The following is a 22,595-nucleotide window of genomic DNA, read 5'->3' on the forward strand; positions in this document are numbered from 1 at the left end:
TTGTTTTTAATCATGTGTGGTTGATGCCAAGTTTATTTAAGAAAAAGTGAGTTAAAAAATAGATGTAACAGCTGAAGAGAAAATTTCATTCCACTTAAAGGAATGCTTAGAAAATAGTATTTAAGATAAACCACTACCTCTGCCCATAATAAAGTTCCTCTAATTCACATGGTTAGTAGAGAACACTCAAAACATGATGCTTTTGTTTTATACCAGTGGCATTGTGATGATTAATGTAGATTGCTCTTTGATAAACTTTGCTGTAGTCATCTCAGTATCAATAGCTTCTGGAAGATTCAGATGTAATTTGTACTTCTCGGAGACCTCAATCAACAAATCATCCTAAGAAGAAACCAAGAGTTCTTTTAAGATGAAAATTTGAAAAATATTTCCTGGTTAAAATTTGTTTCTGGGTTATTCCCTTCCCATTAGATGATCCCATTTACTGCCATGAGTCTTGGAATGAATAATAAATTTACTGTTAATCCATGAAAAATTAAGATTTATTTATTTGAAAGTTACAGAGAAGGAGAGATAGAGACAGAGAGATCTTCCATCTGCTGGTTAACTCCACAGATCGTGACGGGAAGGGAAAAGGGGCCAGAACACTTGGGCCATCTGCTGCTGCTTTTCCCAGGCCAATAGCAAGGAGTTGGATCAGAAGTGGAACAGCCAGGACACAAAGGAGCAGTCACGCAGGATGCTGGCGTCACGGCCATGACTTTACTTGCTACGCCAAAATGACAACCCCCAATCCCTGAAATTTTGAGGTTATTTTTAATTGATGTTCAATATATCGCATGTTAATATAATACCAGAAATACAATGTTGCCATACTAAATTATGTGATATTGACTTTGGGTTTAACCAGAAAATAGGAATCTTACTGCAGCTTAGAAAGATGGTGATCCATGGTTCATAGTGATAAAGCCCTGAATGAAGCTGTCAATAATTTTGAAGACAGTGTACCTAAGTTCACCAGTGGCTTTGGATAAAGTAGGAAATAGAATGATGGTAACATATTTTGGTTCTGTTGACTACATTTCACAAGGATTACAGAAAAAAGAACTGTCCCCTTTGCAAGTAGAATTGCAATGGTATACAAGAATCCACACATTCAAAGACTTGATGGCTGAAAAATGGAATTTTTATTTTCAACCAGTAAAGGATAAAACTAAATTTTTGTCCACAAAGCTCATTAAGACATTCTAAAGACGAAATCCCAGGTCTTTATTCCACTTTGTTAAAACTTCCTATACTTCAGTAGATTCTTATGTTTCATTTAAGTCTAAAGAGGCAAGTCTTGAAATATGGGTGTCTAAAAAAGAACGGATGTGGTGCTGACTGGAGACAAAATGCTGCCAGCCACCCTGAACTAAAATTGACTTCCAAATTGAAAACATCCTTTGACTGTAGCATTCCACAAGTAGGAAACCAGCTGGGAAAGCTGCTTAGCACCTAGGAGTGGCATATTTTCCAATACTCTACAGATATGGCCAAGGCAGATAGTGGAAAAGTAAGACAAACTAAGGAATGGGGCCAAATGTCATGGAAAACAGTGAAACTTAGCCAGGAATCAAGGGACCTAAGCAAGAATATCCTCTCCTTCTGGGAAAGGGGCCCTTGGTATGTCTGGCTTTTAGGATGTCAGGATTGTGTGCACCAGTAACTACAGTGTGCTTCATGTTTCCATGTGTGAAGTGAGACTTAATTAGGGTTAAACTCTCCATTCACATCTTATGGTGGATGAGCTTGGAGGAGTAGATAACTTGTCTTTGAATGTTAGGTCCATGACACAAAAGGAACAGGATACAGATTATGGTGGGAAAATCCTCTACTTTTGGAGTTCGATACTGGGATTGGAGGTGTTGGGAAAGAAGCAAGTATATGTGACCAAAAGGGTGGACTATCGTAGGCTGCAAGATTGTTCCCAACTACTTGCTTTTTCTGCAAGATTATACATCTCTACTATGCAACTTCTTGACTGCCTGTAAACATATACTATTTATTTGAAAGGCAAAGTGACAAGGAGAGACAGAGCTTCCATCTGCTGGTTCACTCCCCAGATGGCTGCAGCAGTCAGACCCATACCAAACAGTAGCCAAGACTTGAACAGCACTGTAATAAGGGATGCCTGTGTTGCACACGTAAGCTTAACCTAATGCACCAAAATGCCAGCTCCTCTCCAGTTCCTATAGATAGAGGACTTGGCCTTACAATTAATTTTGGGCAGTAGAATGTGAATAGATGTGATGTATGTCATCTCTGAATTGGTAGCTTTAGGATTCATTGCATGGTTTGACTATTTCTGTTTTTCCGCCCTGGTGAGAGCTGCTCCTTCACCTAGACCTTGAAATGTACAAGATTTATAGTGTAACAGCTATTTACATAGCACTTACATCACACTAGGCATTAACAAGGAATCTCCTGGAGGTGTGTGTACATTACATGTAAACCCTATGCTGTCTTATATTAAAGACTTAAGCATTTGAGGATTTTTGTACCCATGGAGGCTCTTGGAAACAATTCCCTGTAGATACCACAGGGCTGCTATATTATCTACTGAACTTACCTCAGAAACACTAAGGTCACAGACAGAGACTGAGTTAATACCCGGTAATTCAACTTTCAATTCTATTTTCAGAGGCTTCTCATTCTGATCCTTCACGATTTTTAAATCATAGGCTGGTATCTTCATTGCCTCCTGGATTTCAGTACTAGAAATCTCTTCTATCAGACATCCTGCTTTGCCTGAAACTTGTGTTTTTGGCAGTAAAAGTTGAGGAAAGTGATCTGGATTGCCCGCAGTACTGCTTCTTAGCTGTTCAAGAGTGAGTTCTTCATAAAGAAAAGGGGAATATAAAAATCACAAAATATTTTCAGGCTATGAGCTGTAAGATATATTAGTTGAGATAGCAGATAAAGCTGCAGTTACATTAGTTTGGAAATCTTAAGGCAAAAGAAATCTTAAGCCAAAGATTCAGTTTTCTAATATCTAATCTTTACATTGCAAAAAAAATTCTTTCCATTCACATTCACCAACTTACCCATTCTCTTTTTGTCTTTTAAATTTGTGGAATCAGTTTGGATTCCCATCAAACTTTGTTTCATTCTTTGAATGCTTCCTTTTATTGTAAATTTGGTAACATGGTAAGAATGTGAGAGTGTGAACTGGAATTGCTCCTCAATGCATTTCATGGCCATCCTTATGAACTCATCTTTTTTCACTTGGTCCTTTTCTGCTGCCTGGAGAACATCAGGATTGTAGGCAACATCGATGACTGTATAAGCATCTGTGTATTCAGAGGGTTTGAAATGAAGGTAACTTGTTTCACTAATGGTATTAGTATCAGGGAGTAGATTAAACCATATTCCTGATAAAACTGGAATATAAATTCTATTTCTGTATTTTTCAGAGGTAATCACAGTGGTGCTATATACAGAAGTCTAATAAAGGGATTCATTGGCATTTTTATATGGGTTAAAATAGTTCATATTAGAAAAAATGAACAATATTAAATTTGCATAAAGGTGCACTAATTTGTCATCATATTTCCATGAAATAAAATATTTTACCTGAAATGCTTATTTGCAATAAAATATTTTAAATGTGCCTTTTCTCCCTTAATTCATTGTACCTGATGTTTCAGAGACGTCTTCTGGTCGGCCAAGACGTAGTGGTACTGGATGAGTGGTTGACTGGGGAGCTGGGATCCTTTCCCACTGACATAGATTGATAAAAAGTAATTTTTCTTTTGGTTTCTAGAAAGCAGATAATTTTGCATATGTCAAAACTTAGTTGTTTTTTTTTTAATTTAAAGACAGTATCCTAAAAGCAACTCAGAAGAGGGATTTTAGTCATTCCACATTTTAAAACTGTGAGAAATTATAGCTACCTGATTCCCCAAAGCTGCTGACTTTTCATCAGGAACCCAACTGCTGCTCCTAGAGGAAGTGGTCCTCAGGGAGAACTGACCCAAGCAGTTGTTCCAGGTGCATTTGTCCCTATTTTACCATTTCCTACCTTGCCAACCAAATAATTCCTTTATCTGAAAAAGCACCCAACTCCATGATTCTCTACTAAATCACTCTATTACCTTTTCTTTTTATTCTAGCAGGAAAAAGTATCTAATTTTGAGACGTCCAAAATACTTCATGAATGATGTCCAAAATATATCATGAATGAATTTCCAATTCTTACTCTTCAGCAAAATATTCCACATTATGTTTCATTTTTTATTTAGAGAGATGATTTCCTTCAAATGTCCTTGCATTGAAGTAGCTACAGCTAATGGGTAAAGTATTCTCCTATTATTCCAACCATTTTACTCAAGACTTCCTCATCCCTGGCACTAACTTTACATACCAGAATCCTGGTTTGTAGACAGAGCTTTGGTTCTGGTCCAGCACACAGCCGCTGCCCCTCCCGCAGCTCCTGTTGGATGAATTTATTATAGCGCTCAGGATCACTTTCAGCAAGATCATCAAGAAGGTTCCAGAATTGTGTAAGCTGGGTGAGCAGACCCTCTGATGATGTCATGATTGATGGCAAGAGAGGCCTCTCAAGCCTGTGGAAAGACAATGACTTAAGGGACAAAAAGTCTGTGTAATTTGATTATTTTCCTCTTCCTCGTTAAAAATTGTTTTTAAGAAACCATCAGCTTTCCTTTCCACCTGTTTTAAAACAGTGTATTATCAACACTTTATTTTTTACCTATTTGTTTATTTTTAAAGGATTTATTTATTTGAAAGAGTTACAGAGAGAGCTATAGAGGGATATAGGTCTTCCATCTGCTGGTTCACTCCCTAGATGGCTGCAATGGCTGGAGCTGCGCTGATCAGAAGCCGGGAGCCAGGAGCTTCTTCCAGATCTCCCACACAGGTGTAGGGGCCCAAGGACTTTCCCAGGCCACAGCAGAGCTGGATTGGAAGAGGAGCAGCGCGGACTAGAACCGGCGCCCATATGGGATGCTGGCACTTCAGGCCAGGGCTTTAACCCGCTACGCCACAGCAATGGCCCTACGTATTTTTTTTTAAAGACTTATTTAAGAGTTAGAGAGGTCTTCCATCCACTTGTTCACTCCCCCAAATGGCCACAAATGCTGGAGCTGAGCACATCTAAAGCCAGGAGCCTGGAGCTTCTTTGGGGTCTCCCACGTGGGTGCAGAGTCATCTGCTTTCCCAGGTACATTAGCAAAGGAGCTGGATTGGAAGTGAAGCAGCTGGGACTCAAACCCGTTCCCGCTGCAGGCTGGGGCTTTAAGATGCTAGGCACAGTGCTGGCCCCGTGTTTTGTTTTGTTTTGTTTTGTAATTTATTTTATTTGAAAGGCAGCTGAGAGATCTATCAACTGGTTCACTCCCCAAATGGCCCCAATAGCCCGGTCTGGGCCAGACAGAAGGCAGGAGCCTGGAACTCTATCTGGGTCTGAGCTGGATAGGAAGTGCCACAGCCGGGACTGAACTCTAACCAGTGTTCATATGGGATGCCGGCATCGCAGACAGCAACTTAACAGGCAAGCCCCAAATGTTTTCCTTATTCTGTCATTGGTTAGTAGCCTTTACAAAGTGCTCCAGTTGTCCTCTCAGATAGGGCCTTACCTCCACTTGGACCGTCAAAAACCCCAAGGGAACAAAGCAGTCACTTTAAGTCTGGATTTCTTGGTGATCGCCTTGTTCCTACACCCTGAGTATTGGCTGAATGGTGCATCCTCAAACGTGAAATCGCCAGAATTGTGTAGGGGTGAGTACCACAGAATTTCAGTCCTTTAGTGGATAGAGAAGGCCCGGGTTCCAATCTCAGCTCTCTCCTACAAGCAGTGTGACTTCCAGTAATTAATGTACGAAAGTGCCTCAGGTGTTTTTTTTCTTCTTCTTCTTTTTCTTCTCTTAAAGAAGGAATACTTCTCTCCTTTGGGTCATTGTGAGAACCACTTTACGGAGAAGCTGGAACACTTGGATGACCTATGAGTAACTCCTCTAGGTCTTGGGATGACCCTCCTCGCCCCGCCCACCCCCCACCCCCCCACCCCCCGTCAGAGAGGTGTCCCACAACATCCCTGAAAAGAGCCCAAGAGGTTTAGAGTCTTCCAGTACTATCTTAGTGTTAGACTAAATAGGAAATGCAATTAACGGGCAATCATTCCTAAGGTCCGCAAACCCACCTCTTCTCGGTTCCCAAATCGCGACACTTGTTTCCCGGGTAACCGGACTGGGTACAACACCTAATTGGGTCCGGGAAGCTCCAGGCGGAAAGTGTTTACATCTAGTTCCGGAATCTCCCCTTCTGAGGTCCGGCTTACTTTTTAGCTGAGCCGGACTCACTTGACTTCCAAGAAAGGGCCTGCTTCCCTTCTGCAGGGGTCGGCCCCTAGACTGCCCAGGAAATTCCCCAGCGGGAGTCGCCGCCGCTCCCGTTGGTGGGAAGAATTTCTCCCAAGCACGGCTTCCGGCCTGAAAGGGAAGCCCCCTCCTTTTTCTCCCAGACCGCCTCCTCCCCCCCACCCCCGCCACGCGAGGCTGCGGCGCACGGTATGGGTGTGTTTGTGTGTATTTGTGTGGGGAGGGAGTTTATAGGGAGAGTCACCGGGAGCTCCAAGGCCGCTGGGGGACAGGGATCCCGGTGACAAAGATGGGGGTGTTTTCTCTGTCTTCTACCTGGAAACCCCAAAGGCCCCGTCAGGCACCGTAGACACTTCCTGGGGCCCAACGGAAGGTCGTACCACTCCAAAACGTCCCCCTTCTTTCCTGGGGAGTGAAACCCAACCCCCGGTGTCCGTTCCAGCGGAGCGTCAGCGGGCGATGCCCCGGTCAACCGGGCGGTCCGGGTTCCGCGCCGGCGCAGCCTCCGGCCTCAGCCAGGAGAAACATCTGCCTGTCGGGCTGGGCTGGGGCGAGGCAGCCGTGGCCTGGGCCACGGGTGAGGGCAGAGTAACCGGTGGGAAGGCTCCGTTTTCACGAAGGACTCGGGTGAAGCTGCAGAGCTGCCTTTGAGCCCTGACTCCTTGGCTTCCTGGGTCGATGGAGATCTTGTAATGGAGTGGTTCTTCGTCTCACACTAACAAGATGCCTGATTACCTCAGGATCGAGGGGTGAGTGAGCGTTGGGGTGGTCGCACAAAACCCCTGGTGACCACACACGTGAATATTCTTGTTAATCTAGTTTTAGGAAACTTCTGTACAAAATAGGATTGACGATGCCCCGAATGGAGAAATTTCGGTCATCTTGCATTTCATGCCTAAAAGGCATCAGTTTCTGTAATTGTAGACGGGTAGTTTCTGACGCTATCGAATCTGGGTGTTACTTCATTGCAAACTTTGGGGTTCCAGATTTGACATCTGATCTGGACATTGATATATAGTCGTTTGCATGAGGCAAGTTAGAACTTGAAGGGAGCTTCATCTAGAAGATAAGAATGGAGATATTATACATTTGGCCTTTGGTACCGGTTTCTGCATTCTCGGATTCAAGGAACAGCAGGATGAAAATATTTGGGGGGGAAAATTGTCTGTACTGACTTTTATTCTCATTATTCCCTAAACAGTATAGCATGATAATGATTTCCATGGCGTTTATGTTGTATTAGGTATTAGAAGAAATCTAGAGATGCTCTAAAGCCTACAGGAGATGTCATAGGTTATATGCAAGTACTGTGCCATTTTATATGAAAGTACTTCAGAAAGTTAGTGGAAGATGGAATTAAAAGCTAAGTTTACTTTGTTGCCAAAAAAAGAGAGAGAAATCCATGCATATGAGGGGTTCTTTAAAGAGTTCATGAAGAATGTATATTGTAAAAAAAAAAACTATATTGATTTCAAATACTTTTTCTACCAAAGTAGACATACCTTTTAATTCAATTTTCCATGAGCTTTTTGAAGTATCCTTGCATAAGGGATTTGAGCATACATGGGTTTTGGTGTCTATGGGTGGGGGGTTGGGGGTGGTGATGGTTCCAGAACCAGTTTCCATGATTATTGAAGGATGACTGTATTTGCCTAATATAAAATAGAGTTATTATGAGGATTAAATAAAAGGTGCTTAATTTTGTGCAGTCTTGTTCAAAGAACTTTAATGTATGTTATCTTCTTTCATCCTTACATTACAGGCTATTCCCCCCTTTAATGGTAAAGGAAAAACTATTCCTCTGACTTCTAGTCCAATGTTCTTTGCTTTACCTCATGCTTTTTTATGAACTTTAATAAAAGCAATGGTAGTAAGGTAAAGGAAATACTTACTAAGTGTTATCTATTGACTCATTTCAGATTGAAGAATGTCCCGGGTTCCTTTGGGGAAAGTCCTCCTGAGGAATGTCATCCGGCACACAGATGCTCACAATAAGGTGGGAGGTACAACCCAGTCATTCCTCAACACTTATTGAGATCATACAGTGTGACAAGGATTGTTTTGATACAGTTGAGGAGTCCAAAGTGAATGAACAATTTATTATCTACTTAAATAGATAAAAATAGTTTCATAAGTATTATATAGTAGAGATAGCTGCAAAGTACTTTAGAGTACCAAGGAAGGAATAAGGAAATCTGTGTTGGGGAATTAGAAAAGACTGCACAGGGAGCAAGCATATAGCCTAGCTGTTGAGACACCTACGACCCACATTAGAGTATCTGGGTTCAGTGTCTAACTGCAGCTCTTGACTCCAGCTTTGTGCCGATGCAGACCCTGGGAGGCAGTGACAATGGCTCAACTAATCGGTTCTGTCCCCTCATGGGTGACCTGGACTGTGTTCCCAGCTCTCAGCTTCAACCTGACCCAGCTCTGGCAATTGAGGGCATTTGGAGAATGAACTACTAGCGCGCTCTCGCCCGTGCTCTCTCTCTCTCTCTCTCTCTCTTAAATTTTCATCTATTTGAAAGGGCGACAGACACACACACACTGATATCTTCTATCTGTTTTACTCTTCAGATGCCTACAACAGCCAGGAACTCCATCTGAATTTCCCACTGCATGGAGGGGCCATCATCTGCTGCCTCCTTGGATGCATTAGCAAGAAGTTAGATCAGGGGACCTTGGCGGCTGCCACGGCTCACTTGGCTAATCCTCCGCCTGCAGCGCCGGCACCCCGGGTTCTAGTCCCAGTTGGGGCACCGGGTTCTGTCCTGGTTGCTCCTCTTCCAGTCCAGCTCTCTGCTGTGGCCTGGGAGGGCAGTGGAGGATGGCCCAAGTGCTTGGGCCCTGCACCCGCATGGGAGACCAGGAGGAAGCTTCTGGCTTTGGATCGGCGCAGCGTGCCGGCTGTAGCAGCCATTTGGGGGGTGAACCAACGGAAGGAAGACCTTTCTCTCTCTCTCTCTCACTGTCTAACTCAGCCTGTCAAAAAAAAAAAAAAAAAAAAAGATCAGGGGACCGGTGTTGTGGATATGGATAATGGTTCTCGTCCCAACTGCTTTACTTCCGATCCAGCTCCCTGCTAATGTACCTGGGAAAGCAGGCTCCTGGCTTCTGGCTTCGGGTTGGTTCAGTTCGGCCACTACGGCCATTTGGGGAGTGAACCAGCAAATGATAGCTCTCTCTACCTCTCTGTTTCTCCTTCTTTCTCTTTTTCTGCTTTTCGAATAAATAATTTTTTTTTCTTAAAAGAAGCTGGATCAGAATTGGAGGTGCTGAGACTTGATCTAGCACTCCGATTATGGATTGTGGTGTGCTAACCAGCAGCCTAACTCATTTTACCACAGCATCCACCCTGGAGCTCTCTTTTTGTCTGCTTGTGTTTCTGCCTCTAAGTAAGAAAAAAGAAAGAACATGAGACGCTTTCACAAGGTGGGTGATTTGAGCTGTGGATTTTTTTTTAAAGACTTTATTTACTTGAGAGGTACAATTACAGACAGTGAGGAGAGACAGAGAGAGGTCTTCCATCCACTGGTTCACTCCCCAAATGGCCACAATGGCTGGAGCTGAGCCAATCTGAAGCCAGGAGCCAGGACCTTCTTCCAAGTCTCCCTTGCGGGTACAGGGGCCCTAGTTCTTGAGCCATCTTCTACTGCTTTTCTAGGCCATAGCAGAAAGCTGGATTGGAAGAGGAACAGCCGGGACTAGAAGTGGCACCCATATGGGATGCCGGCACTGCAGGTAGAGGATTAACTTGTGCCATAGTGCCAACCCCGAGCTGCTGATATTTAAAAAGTTATTATTATTATTATCTTAAGGCATAGAGATAAATAATGAGAGTTCTTCCATCCACGTGTTCACTCCCCAAATGCCTGCAACAGCCTGGATTCGGCCAGGCTGAAGCCAGGAGCCTGAAACTCAGTCCAGGTCTCCATGTGCTTTGGCCATCACCTGCTGCCTCCCAGAGTGTCCATTAGCAGACAGCTGGATCAGAAGCAGGAGAGGGCCAGCGCTGTGGCATAGCGGGTAGAGCCGCCACCTGCAGTGCCCGCATCCCATATAGGTTCCGGTTCAAGTCTCGGCTGCTCCACTTCGGATCCAGCTCTCTGCTATTTCCTGGGAGGGCAGTAGAAGATGGCCTAAGTCCTTGGGCCCCTGCACCCACGTGGGAGATCGAGAAGAAACTCCTGGCTCCTGGCTTTGGATTGGTGCAGCTCTAGCCACTGTGGCCTGTGCATTGGGGAATGCATCCGTGGATGGAAGACCTCTCTCTCTCTGCCTCTCCTTCTCTCTCTGTGTAACTCTGCCTTTCAAATAAATAAATAAATCTTTAAAACAAAACAAAACAAAAAAAAGTAGTAGAGTCAGGACTCAAACCAGGCATGCCAAATGCCTGCCCCAAGCTGCTAATACTTGAACTGTTTCTTCATGGATGTATATTATTTTATCAAATATTGAGGTTCATTCCAGACAGAGAGTATCATGCACTAAATATGGCAACAGTAAAGAATGTGGCATGCTAAGAAATTCTCTCCATCCAGAAAGTAGGGAGAGTTAGGTATTAGTGGTAGAAGATAAGGCCCAAGAGGTGAATTACAGTTAGATTGTGATGCTTGAAGATTTGACTTTTCCTGTAGGCAATAAAGAAGACATAAATGGGAAGACCTTTCTCTCTGTCTCTCTCTCTCTCTCACTGTCCACTCTGCCTGTCCAAAAAAAAAAAAAAAAAAAGACATAAATGTTCTTAAGCAGTATGTGGCAACATCATATTTGTGTTTTAATTTTTTTTAGATTTATTTATTTGAAAGGCATAATTAGAGGGGAAAAGAGAGATCTTCCATCCTCTGGTTTATTCTCCAAATGGTCCGAATGGGTTCCGCGGGGCCAGGCTGGTCTCCCATGTGAGTGGCAGGGGCCCAAGCACTTGGGCCATCTTCTGCTGCTTTCTCAGCAGGGAACTAGAACAGAAGTAGATCACCCAGGATTTGAACCAGAGCTCATATGGGATGCCAGTGTTGCAGGCAGTGACTTAACCTGATGTCAGCCCCAGTATTTGTATTTTAGAAAGACGATTATTTTACAGGGTAGGGAATAGAGTAGATGAGGAGAAACAGTAAGGGAGACCAATTAGGAGGCTATTACAAAATTCCAGGTGAAAGATGATAGGGTTTGCATGAAAGTAGTGGCAATAAAGATGGGAAATTTAGGAGATAGAATCTAAAAAATTTGGTGACTGATTAGATGAAACCATGTTTGTGTGCCTGGGTAGATGATGATCATCTGATGGGATAGGGAACAAGAAGAACAAAAAACAATGTGATGAGGATGGTAATGAGTTTGGTTTTGAACATGTTGATAGAGATTTATAGGATGTCCAAACAAAAAAATTGAGAGTTGAAGGAAAGGAGAAAAGTTGGGGTTGGCTAGATTACTGCTGGGTAGAGGATATAGGTCATGAGAATAGATGTAGCCATTTAGAAGAGCATGTGTAATGAAAAGCAGGTGAAGACGCCGTGTTTAGATTTTGACAGTGAACTGTACTACTATTGGTTTGATCATAAATAAAATTACCGTCTTAATCATCTGAGGTGAAGATTGTAGGTGAAAGCTGAACTCTTTTTTTTTTTTTTTTTTTAATTTTTTTTTATTTGACAGGTAGAGTTATAGACAGTGAGAGAGACAGAGAGAAAGGTCTTCCTTCCTTTGATTCACTCCCCAAATGGCCACTACGGCCAGTGCTGCCCCGATCCGAAGCCAGGAGCCAAGTGTTTCTTCCTGGTCTCCCATGCGGGTGCAGGGGCCTAAGTACTTGGGCCATCCTCCACTGCCCTCCCGGGCCACAGCAGAGAGCTGGACTGGAAGAGGAGCAACTGGGGCTAGAACCCGGCACCCATATGGGATGCTGGCACCTCAGGTGGAGGATTAACCAAGTGAGCCCCGGCGCCGGCCCCGGCTGAACTCTTAAAACTGCCTGTTCATTTGTGTTAATCACTACTACTTGTAAGGTTAGATTTGAAAGTAGTAGCTAAAAAAGGCAAATCTAGCACAGTTTTAATACAGTTATGCAGGAGAACTCAGAAATAAATGTGTTGTTCTTTGCACAACAGTAGACTGTTTTTCAGGAAATTCTGTAGCAACCATGTTGTTTGTTTTAGGTTGGTTTTAACAAAAATTATAATGTGAAAAGAGACTTAGAGTGTTTAAAGACCTGTCCTTAAATTAATTTTGTGACTTCAGAATCTCTGAGCTTTTGTTTCTTGTCAGTAAAAACGTAATAATGGTATTGCTTTACTTTCTTCCTGTGATTGCTTGAGGTTCATTTGAGAAGATACAATTAAAATCATATTGTGTTTTAAAAACTTGTAGGATTATCATTGATAAGGTGACAGTGTGTCTATGCAGATGTTAAAAAGTTTTATTGGCATAGAAATCTACATATTTGAGATTTACTTGGTTGGATTGTTTAACACTTCCCACCGAAACCATAATTTGTTTTCTTGGTCCCTGGTCATAGCCTAGTCTGTAACCCCAAAATTAGTCCAGACTGTATTTTCAATTACTTTTCTGTAATGTGAATTCAAGTTTTAATAGTTTATTTTGTTTCTTTTTTTTTTTTAATCTAGATTCAGGAGGAATCAGATATGTGGAAAATAAGAGAACTAGAGAAACAGATGGAAGATGCTTACCAGGGGACCAAAAGGAGAATGTTGCCCAGCAGTTCAAGGTGAAGTTGCAGCTCTGAGAACCAAAATAAAGCTCATCTTTTTCAGGATTGTCCACTTTTTAAAAAAAACATTTTGGTATATTAAGGATAGATGAATTCTGTTCTGTGAGTCCTTAAGCCTTCCTGGTTTCATTCATTTAGACCCAAACAAAAAGAGATAATGACTACGATATATATGACTCCAATCATTGTACTTGATCTGCAGTGGAGAATTTAAAAATTCTGACTTGAACAGGTGAAAATGTCCAGAGTTCTGTGTATTCTGATTTTGCCTAACAGCTTATAACTTAAAATTTTGTTAGACTCTTACAGTCACTTAACTGATGAGTCATTCCTTTTTTCTAAGAAATTAGTCTTTCATTCTTTCAGCTTTTTCTTTACTCCATGGACTTACTGCCAGGTTTACAGCCTTTTACATATCCTTAATAATTTTGAATGTGAATGTGAAATATCATGCAGGCTTGGCCATCTCTTACTGTGGAGGTACAGGAATTTTCATGTAATTGGAAATATCTCTTGGCCCTCCTCTGCCTTTAAATGTAGGAAAGTAGATGTATCAAGTAATGAGTACCAAGTAATAATCCTGATTTCTAAAGCCATCCAAGGAAATAATTGGTTAATAGTGAGATATTTAAGGAGCGTATGTTTGTCTGCAGGATGTATAGATTTAATATATCATTGGCTGTGTGAATGGCTTCAGACCCGTATTTAGGGTATACATAAACAAAGCAGTCTCAACATAAATACCTTTCAAGTATTTTTTCTTTCTTTCATTTCATCTACTTGAAAGGCAAAGCAACTGCAAGGCAAGGGGGGATGGCGGGTAGGAGAGAGAGAGAATCTTCCATTTGCTCATTTACCTCTTTAATGCCCTCAACAGCCAGGTCTGGGCTGGGCTGAAGCCAGGAGCCTGGAACTCCATCCAGGTCTCCCATGTGGGTGGCAGGGGCTCAAGCACTTGAGCCACCATCTGCTGCTTTCCAGGTTGCATTAATACAGGAAGCTGGATTGGAAGTAGAGTAGCATGACTTGAACTGCCACTCCAGTAATGGAATGCAGGCATTCCAAGCAGCACCTTAATCCACTGTGCCACAATGCCCACCCTATTTTTCTTTTTGAAGGTGGTCCTTTGAGAATTTAGAAGTACTACAGATGATTTATTTTGTATTGGTTATTTAAGTGACATTTTCAGAAACAAAATGATTGCTTTTTTGTTTTTTTAAAGATTTATTTGTTTGAAAGGCAGAGTGAAAGGAGAAAAAGAGATCTTCGATCTGCCAGTTCACTCCCTGTATGGCCACAATAACCTGGCCCAAGCCAAAGCCAGGAGCCAGGAACTCCATCTGGGTCTCCCATGTGGATATCAGGGACCCAAGTACTTGGGCCATCTTCCACTGTTTCCCAGGTATATTAGCAGGGAGCTGGATTGGAAATGGTGCAGCCGAGACTTGAACCAGCACTCACACGGGATGCTGGTGTTGCAGGCGGCAGCTTAATCCACTGTGCCACAATACTGGCTCAGTGACTGCTCTTCTAGAGTGGACTCTTATTAATGTCTTTCATGGTGAATACATAATTTTAGTAATTGTTTCTTTATTTGACAAATAAAAAGTAAATAAATCTTTAAAACATAAGACAGTCTCTTTAGGGGCAGGGATTTTGAGCATCTCATTAGCTATTACATTTGTATTAGAACAGTGCCCAGAATATAGGAGGCCTTTAAACATTTTGGTAACTGATTAACTGACTTACTGTCAGGTTAGTAGACTGGTAAGGCCTTGTTCCCATTTCAGTGACCTCGCTACTGTTAGTTGCTGGTTTGTTGGAAAGGGAGGTGTATTTCAGAATCTCTAGGGTAGTTTGCGGTGTTCCCAGTGGTGACTGTGCTGTTTCCCTCCTTGTATTCTCTTCCAGTTGAGAACCAGTGAGTGAGTCACAGTATGACATAATCCAGAACTGATTTCATCTGTACCCTACATTAGGATGAGTAGTAGCGGTCCGATTTTTTTCCATTGGACTTTACAAATGTATAGACAGGAAGAAATAATGTCTGTTACAAGTTGTTGGTTTGTTTTTGTTTTTTTTTTTTTTTTTTTTTTTTTTACAGGCAGAGTGGACAGTGAGAGAGAGAGACACAGAGAAAAAGGTCTTCCTTTGCCGCTGGTTCACCCTCCAATGGCCGCCGCTGCAGCCGGCGCACCGCGCTGATCCTGGCAGGAGCCAGGAGCCAGGTGCTTTTCCTGGTCTCCCATGGGGTGCAGGGCCCAAGCACCTGGGCCATCCTCCACTGCACTCCCTGGCCATAGCAGAGAGCTGGCCTGGAAGAGGGGCAACCGGGACAGAATCCGGCGCCCCAACCGGGACTAGAACCCGGTGTGCCGGCGCCGCAAGGTGGAGGATTAGCCTATTGAGCCACGGCGCCGGCTCTGTTTTTTTTAATAGTAAGTATCAGGTTATTTTGTTCTCACCTCAGCTTGTTCTTTGAATTTTTTTTTAATATTTATTTATATAAATAAATGGAAGATGGAAGACCTCTTTCTTTCTCTCTCTCCCTGTGTAACTCTTGACTTTCAAATAAATGAATAAATCTTAAAAAAAAAAAAAAAGAGTTACACAGAGAGAGCAGGAGAGGCAGAGAGAAAGAGAGAGGTCTTCCATCCGCTGGTTCACTCCCCAATTAGCCACAACAGTTGGAGCTGTGCCAATCTGAAGCCAGGTGCCAAGAGTTTCTTCCGGTCTCCCATGTGGGTGCAGAGGCCCAAGCACTTGGGCCATCTTCTACTGCTTTCCCAGGCCATCATAGAGAGCTAGATCGGAAGTGGAACAGCTGGGATTTGAACTAGCACCCATAAGGGATGCCGGCACTGTTAAGGGTTTTGTGTATGCCACAGCACCGGCCCCTGTTCTATGGGTTTTGTGTATGATGTTCTTTAAAGTTCCCTCACAAATTGCTTTCAAATCTAAATCTAAATCTAAACATTCTGCTTTCTCTTATAGCCGGATGCGTAGTGATGGCTTTGATGAAGAAAGTCAAAGAGATTATTGGAAGCCAAAGAATGAAATTTCTGGGACACTGGAAGATGATTTTCTTAAGGCTAAATCCTGGAACAAGAAGTTATATGATTATGAAGCTAACATGCCAGACAGGTTTGTAACTAAATTCCTGTGACCACGAATGATATTTGCCTTGAAAACGTGTACTTGTCAAAAATTAAATTGTCGGGCCCGGTGCTGTTGTGCAGCGGGTTTACGCCCTGGCCTAAAGTGCTGGCATCTCATATGGGCATTGGTTCTAGTCCCAGCTGCTCCTCTTCCCATCTCTGCTATGGCCTGGGAAAGCAGTAGAAAATGGCCCAAGTCCCCGGGCCCCTGCATTCACGTGGGAGACCCAGAGGAAGCTCCTGGCTCCTGGCTTCGGATCGGCGCAGCTCCTGCCGTTGCAGCCATCTGGGGAGTGAACCATCAGATGGAAGACCTCTCTCCCTCTGTCTCTACTTCTCTCTGTAGTTCTGTCTTTCAAATAAATAAAAATAAATCTTAAAAAAAAATAACCACCCTAACAAAAACTTAGACACAAGTGTTCAGAGCAGGATTATTCATAATGGCCAAAAAGTGGAAACACACATGTCTGATGAATAAACAAAATGTAGAATATCTATTTAATGGATTATTTGGTGGTAAAAGGAATGAATTATTGATGGACATGCTGCAATATGGGTGAACCTTGAAAAGATGCTAAGTATAAGAAGCCAGACTTAAAGACCACGTACTATATGATTGTATTTATGTGATATGTTCAGAATAAGCAAATCCACACAGAAAGTAGATTAATGGTTGTCATGGGCGAGAGGCATTATACCTTTTTTTTTTTTTTTTTTTAAGATTTATTCATTTGAAAATCAGAGTTACACAGAGAGAAGAGAGGCAGAGAGAGAGAGAGAGTGAGAAAGAGAGAGAGAGAGAGAGAGGTATCTTCCATCTGATGGTTCACTCCCCACAATGGCCAGAGCTGCGCCAATCTGAAGCTAGGAGCCAGGAGCCTTCTCCAGGTCTCCTAAGCGGGTGCAGGGGCCCAAGGACTTGGGCCATCATCCACTGCCTTCCCAGGCCATAGCAGAGAGCTGGACTGGAAGTGGAACAGCCGGGTCTTGAACCGGCACCCATATGGGGTGCTGGTGCCTCATGCCAGGGTGTTAACCCTCTGCGCCACTGTGCTGGCCCCGAGGCATTACACTTTAAGAGTGAATTTTAACATTATATTATGAAGTATTTTTGGAAGAGTGCTCACAACTTAAGAGTAAAATCTTAAAAAGAGTTCTTTATTGTTTCTTAAGGAAGAGAATGGAAGTTCTCTTATCAATGGACAGAGGAATTCTGTTTTTTTTTTTTTTTTTTTTTTTAAGATTTATTTATTTGTTTGAAAGTCAGAGTTACACAGAGAGAGGAGAGGCAGAGAGTGAGAGAGGTCTTCCATCCGCTGGTTCACTCCCCAACTGGCCGCAATGGCCAGAGCTGCGCTAATCCAAAGCCAGGAGCTTCTTCCGGGTCTCCCATGTAGGTGCAGGGGCCCAAGGACTTGGGCCATCTTGTACTGCTTCTCCAGGCCATATCATAGAGCCGGATGGGAAGTGGAGCAGCCGGGACTTGAACTGGCGCCCATATGGGATGCCGGCACTTCAGGCCAGGGTGTTAATTTGCTGCGCCACAGCGCTGGGCCCCAGAGGAATTCTTTGAATGATAGCATCATACAGTTGTGGGGAGCAACCCGGACTAGACTAAGTTACTGGAATTAAGACTTATTCTATGCATCTGCTCTCCCATAATATGGCGCTGAGAAGGGAGAAGCAGCTTCTACACAGCTGCCTCCAGTTCAGCCAATAAACTGTAGGACCTGCTCCTGATTGGAGGAGAGCAGCGTACTCGGCGTGTGGGTAGCAGAATTGGGATTGGTGGAAGAGGACTATAAAGGAGGAGAGAGACAACATGCACGAGGAACATCTAAGGGGAACATCTATCTGAAGGAACACCTGTGCAGCCCCTGAGAGAGCCGGCCGGCGGTGTGCCGCTCCCCTGCGGAAGTGGGGAAAGTGGCCAGGGGGAACCGCCCTTCCACGGAGGTGGAAGGGACGGCAGCAAACCCGGGAAGAACCAGCAGCAAACCCGGGGAGGGCCGAGCAGACGAAAGAACAGCGCAGAGTCCTGTGTCGTTCCTCCATGAAGACGGGGAGCGACAACAGTAAAGAAAATGAAGCTGTGTTTGAACTAGGTTGGTTTAGTTCCACTGTTATCTATTTTCTTTGCTCTGTAGGTATGTGTGTATGCATACAGGCACTCCAAAATCTAATTTTAATTTGCAGAAATATATGTTGTTTAACAATACATGTAATGTGTCATCTTACAGATGGGGTCACAGTGGTTATAAAGAGTTATACCCTGAAGAATTTGAAACAGACAGGTAAGGCAAATAGGCTTACTGAGAAAAACTGATTAGTACAGTCTGTATTGTAAACTGACCTAAGTTTTAGAAAGGATATAATATTTGCCATTGAACATGGAGCTATAGAAACAACAGGTGATTTAGTTGGGAGATGATTCTTATTGTTCTTTTCCCTAATTGATGTTTGGCATGTCTATAAATTTTTTTAAAAAATTTCTTTATTTGAGAGACAAAGATTAGACAGATGGAGAACATCCATCTGCTGGTTCACTCTGTAAATAACTACATGGCCCTGGCTGGGACATGCTGAAGCCACGATCTGGGATCATGTCTGGGTGTCTTGTGTGCGTGGCAGGGATCCAACTACTTTAGCAATTACTTCCTAACTCACAGGGTGTGCATTAGCAGGAAGCCTGAACTGGGAGTGGAGCCAGGACTTAGAGCTAGTGATGCAGGCATCCCAACCCAGCTTCCTAGTCACCAGGCAAACACTTGCCCCCCATTTTGGTTTTTATCTCCTTCTCTGTGGGTGCTACTTTCCAAAACTACCAGTGGATACCTGAAACTGGATAGTACTGAACTTTATAGGCTGCTTTTTCCTACACATACAGACCTATGATTAATTTTTTAAAAAGATTTATTTATTTGAAAGTCAGAGTTACACAGAGAGGAGAGGCAGAGAGAGAGGTCTTCCATCTGCTGGTTCACTCTCCAGTTGGCTGCAATGGCCGGAGCTGTGCCGATCTGCAACCGGGAGCCAGGCGCTTCCTCTGGGTCTCCACGTGAGTGCAGGGGCCCAAGGACTTAGGCCATCTTCTGCTTTCCCAGGCCACAGCGGAGAGCTGGATCAGAAGTAGAGCAGCCAGGACACGAATCTGCACCCACATGGGATGCCTGCACTGCAGGCAGAGGCTTTACCCGCTGTGCCACAGTGCTGGCCCCCCTATGATTACTTTTTACCTTTCACTTAAAGAAAGCACTTTATGGCCGGCACCGCAGCTCACTAGGCTAATCCTCTGCCTGCGGTGCCGGTACCCCGGGTTCTAGTCCTGGTTGGGGCGCCGGATTCTGTCCCTGTTGCTCCTCTTCCAGTCCAGCTCTCTGCTGTGGCCCGGGAGTGCAGTGGAGGATGGCCCAGGTCCTTGGGCCCTACACCCGCATGGGAGACCAGAAGCACCTGGCTCCTGGCTTTGGATTGGTGCAGTGCACCGGCCGTAGTGGCCATTGGGGTGTGAACCAACAGAAAAAGGAAGACCTTTCTCTGTCTCTCTGTCTAACTCTTACTGTCAAAAAAAAAAGCACTTTAACTTTTCTTTGGTATATGTGGTCACCAATGTAACTCTTGTTGCACTTTGAGGCCATTTACTGCTTTTACTGCTAATCCTGGACAATCCATCTGTTAACCCAGAAGGCTACAGAACACTTAATGGTTGGGTAGTGTAGTGAAGATATACTGGACAAAGGAATGGTTGGAGTTGTGTGGACTGGATCCAGACAGTGTGGTAGTTCATCTTGCTACTCAGAATGGCATGTAATTGGAAACTTATGCATTGTTAGAATACTTCTGGAACTTCCCACTTAATATTTTTGGACTGCGTTTGACCACAGCTAACTGAAACCACTGAAAGTGAAAACTGTGGATAAGGGGATTATTGTTCATTCCATACAGTAACTTAGTATGGCAGATTAGGATTGTTATCTTCCTTTTGAAGATGAGGAAACACAAGTAAGAGAATAAAAGATAAGTCTCAGAGCAATGCAATGGCACAATTTTGATTAAACCTCAAGTGCTAGCCTAAATTTCCTATCTATAATGCAGAATATTAAAATATACATTTTTATTTTTTTATTAGTAGTGATCACCAAGATATTACCAATGGGAAAAAAGCATCTCCCCAAGTAAAATCATCAACCCACGAATCCCGCAAACACAAGAAGTCAAAGAAATCCCACAAAAAGAAGCAGAAAAAAAAGTCACACAAAAAACAGAAGAAAAGCAAAAAGGAAGCCACAGATGTAACAGCAGATTCATCAAGTGAGTTCTCAGAAGAAGCTGGGGCTTCCAGTACCAAGAAGAGGAAACAGCCACATAAGCGCAAGAAGAAGTCCAGGAAAAAGTCTCTCAAAAAATCTGCTTTATTAGAGGCAGAAAATGACACTTCCCAGTCAGATGACTCAGCATCTAGTAGTTCTGAAGAAAGTGAGGAAAGAGACACTAAGAAAACCAAAAGGAAAAGGGGAGATAAAGTCCACATCCCTGTAGCTAACAATGAAATACAGCAGAGGACAAACAAACGCACAAATTGGAAAGTGGCTACAGATGAGAGATCTGCTGAGAGCTCAGAGGATGACTAAATGGGAAAGAAATACTCTTTTCCCAAGTGAGACTGGATACGTGCAGCTCTTAACATCTTGGGGTTTTGCCAGTGACTCATTCAGTACAGGGGGTCACAGCTGTTTTGTGCCATCTGTATGTGTTCTGACAGCCTCCTCCTTTTTTATTTTAGCCTGTTAAAACTTGATCCCCTTTTCTTGAAAATAGGGACGCTGGTATTGTTAAAAGGTTTCTGGAAGAGATTATTTTTTTGCAATTAATCACATATAGTGTATAGTACATATATCCCAAACTAAAGGGCCCAGAAAGCTGAATCCAATAATGACCTGTATACACCAGTTAGAATGTTGACTTTGGGGATATGAACGGCTGAGAACAAGAGGTGGAATGGAACCAGTGGTGGGTAGTATTTTGCTTTGTTTGTATCGCAGGTTTCACAGCTGACCTGTTTTCACCCCAGGTGCTTTGATCCTTCTATATTTTGACCCCACGAGTATGGATGGTCCAGTTTATTTAATGAGAAAACTGACCTAACAATGTACCTTTTCCCTTCATGGTAACAATCATAGACTGCATTTTCTAGAAGGGACTAAGATTTTTCTGTCAGCTGAACAGGATTCAGGGCAGCAACTGCCACCTAAATGTTGTCTTCCTTGTTCATTTCTAAATTTATTACTGAACTTTAGATTTTCCCTGAAACTAAGTTGAATCATTTCCAAAATGAAACAGGCTTCTCAGGGACACTACCATTTCCTCCCAGTTTGCCTTTAAAGCACCAGAGGCCACATGATTTCCATTTGCTGTACTGTGACCCCTACTACGTTATTCTTTAACCAAACTATCCCTGAAAGAAGGCTGGCAGAACACAAGTGGAATTGTTTCGTTAAAGGAGAAATGATCAAGTGACATACACTGTCATTGTTTTTTTTTTTTTTTCTGGTTGTCACTTAATGGGCTAAGTAAAAAGCTTCTACACTCACTCTTGGTCTTGGTTCTGCCACTAACTTGTTCTAAGTTCTAGAGCAGGTAAGTTAACCTACCTGGCCTCACTTTCCCTATGAAATACAGATTACTTCATGGTAGCATGACTGTTTAAAGACACCAGCAATAGAATACAACTATGACAGCATTCCATGAGGTGATATTTATAGTCCTCACTACTAAATTTGTTCTCTTTACAAAACAGATATCTAATAAAGTGCTTGGTCTTAAAATACATCTTTGGCCAGATGTGCCCCATCCTTGTATCCCGATTATGAGCTGGTGCTACCTTCTGGTATATTTATTTGAAATATTAATACTTTGGTACTTAATTATCAATGATCCATGGTATGTATTTCTATCTTTGGGATTAATGGAGAAATAATGGGGGAAGAAGAGTCTACTTACTACCTCTTAACCTAAAGCAACCGTTTGTTCTTAGAGCAAATGAAATCTTTTTTGGAAGTTTTTAGCCATGTAATTTTTTTTTAGCATTTTGTATGTGCTTCTAAGAGTATTACTGATTCAAAGCACAGACTCAGGAAAGTGGGCCAGTAGAACAAGGCATCTCCAAGAAGCTAGTTTTATTTGGACCTTGGTCTTCCCTTCCCATACTAGTAGGTTTATCTCCTTTCCCAAGGAACACACATCATGCCTGTTTTTTTGGGGTCATGTTTACCTTTTTGGTCATGTATAAGCAATAAAGCTGTTTTCTGTTCTTCACTGTTCTCAATGCCAAATTCTCTTCTGTGCCTTAGGTGAAGGCTTTGATGGTTC

At 42.9% G+C, this 22,595-nt stretch overlaps 2 protein-coding genes across 21 annotated transcripts; one reads left to right on the plus strand and one right to left on the minus strand.

Moving 5' to 3' along the window:
- Positions 1 to 6,287, minus strand: PIH1D2 (PIH1 domain containing 2). 3 transcript variants are annotated; one of them, XM_051819764.2, is made up of 6 exons: positions 6,164 to 6,287; positions 4,367 to 4,568; positions 3,639 to 3,762; positions 3,048 to 3,293; positions 2,573 to 2,838; positions 1 to 342 (listed from the first exon to the last, which is right to left on the minus strand). In XM_051819764.2, the coding sequence occupies exons 2-6, from the start codon at positions 4,538 to 4,540 to the stop codon at positions 208 to 210; spliced, it is 945 nt and encodes a 314-aa protein (XP_051675724.2). In that variant the 5' UTR covers positions 4,541 to 4,568; positions 6,164 to 6,287; the 3' UTR covers positions 1 to 207. The 3 variants fall into 3 exon arrangements, with proteins under 3 accessions (XP_051675724.2, XP_002708439.2, XP_051675732.1); XM_002708393.5 differs by having other exon boundaries at positions 5,601 to 6,183; XM_051819772.2 differs by lacking the exon at positions 1 to 342 and adding an exon at positions 486 to 757 and having other exon boundaries at positions 6,164 to 6,286.
- On the plus strand, positions 6,284 to 22,546 carry NKAPD1 (NKAP domain containing 1). 18 transcript variants are annotated; one of them, XM_051819744.2, is made up of 7 exons: positions 6,295 to 6,530; positions 8,261 to 8,344; positions 12,965 to 13,065; positions 14,291 to 14,470; positions 16,063 to 16,212; positions 18,467 to 18,520; positions 20,356 to 22,546. In XM_051819744.2, the coding sequence occupies exons 2-7, from the start codon at positions 8,306 to 8,308 to the stop codon at positions 20,855 to 20,857; spliced, it is 1,026 nt and encodes a 341-aa protein (XP_051675704.1). In that variant the 5' UTR covers positions 6,295 to 6,530; positions 8,261 to 8,305; the 3' UTR covers positions 20,858 to 22,546. The 18 variants fall into 18 exon arrangements, with proteins under 18 accessions (XP_069934313.1, XP_008259678.1, XP_069934300.1 ...); XM_051819712.2 differs by having other exon boundaries at positions 6,392 to 6,530; positions 8,261 to 8,337; XM_070078180.1 differs by having other exon boundaries at positions 6,392 to 6,530; positions 8,261 to 8,337; positions 20,359 to 22,546.
- The last annotated feature ends 49 nt before the right edge of the window (positions 22,547 to 22,595 follow it).

Source organism: Oryctolagus cuniculus, chromosome 1, assembly GCF_964237555.1.
Source record: "Oryctolagus cuniculus chromosome 1, mOryCun1.1, whole genome shotgun sequence".
Lineage (NCBI taxonomy): Eukaryota > Metazoa > Chordata > Mammalia > Lagomorpha > Leporidae > Oryctolagus > Oryctolagus cuniculus.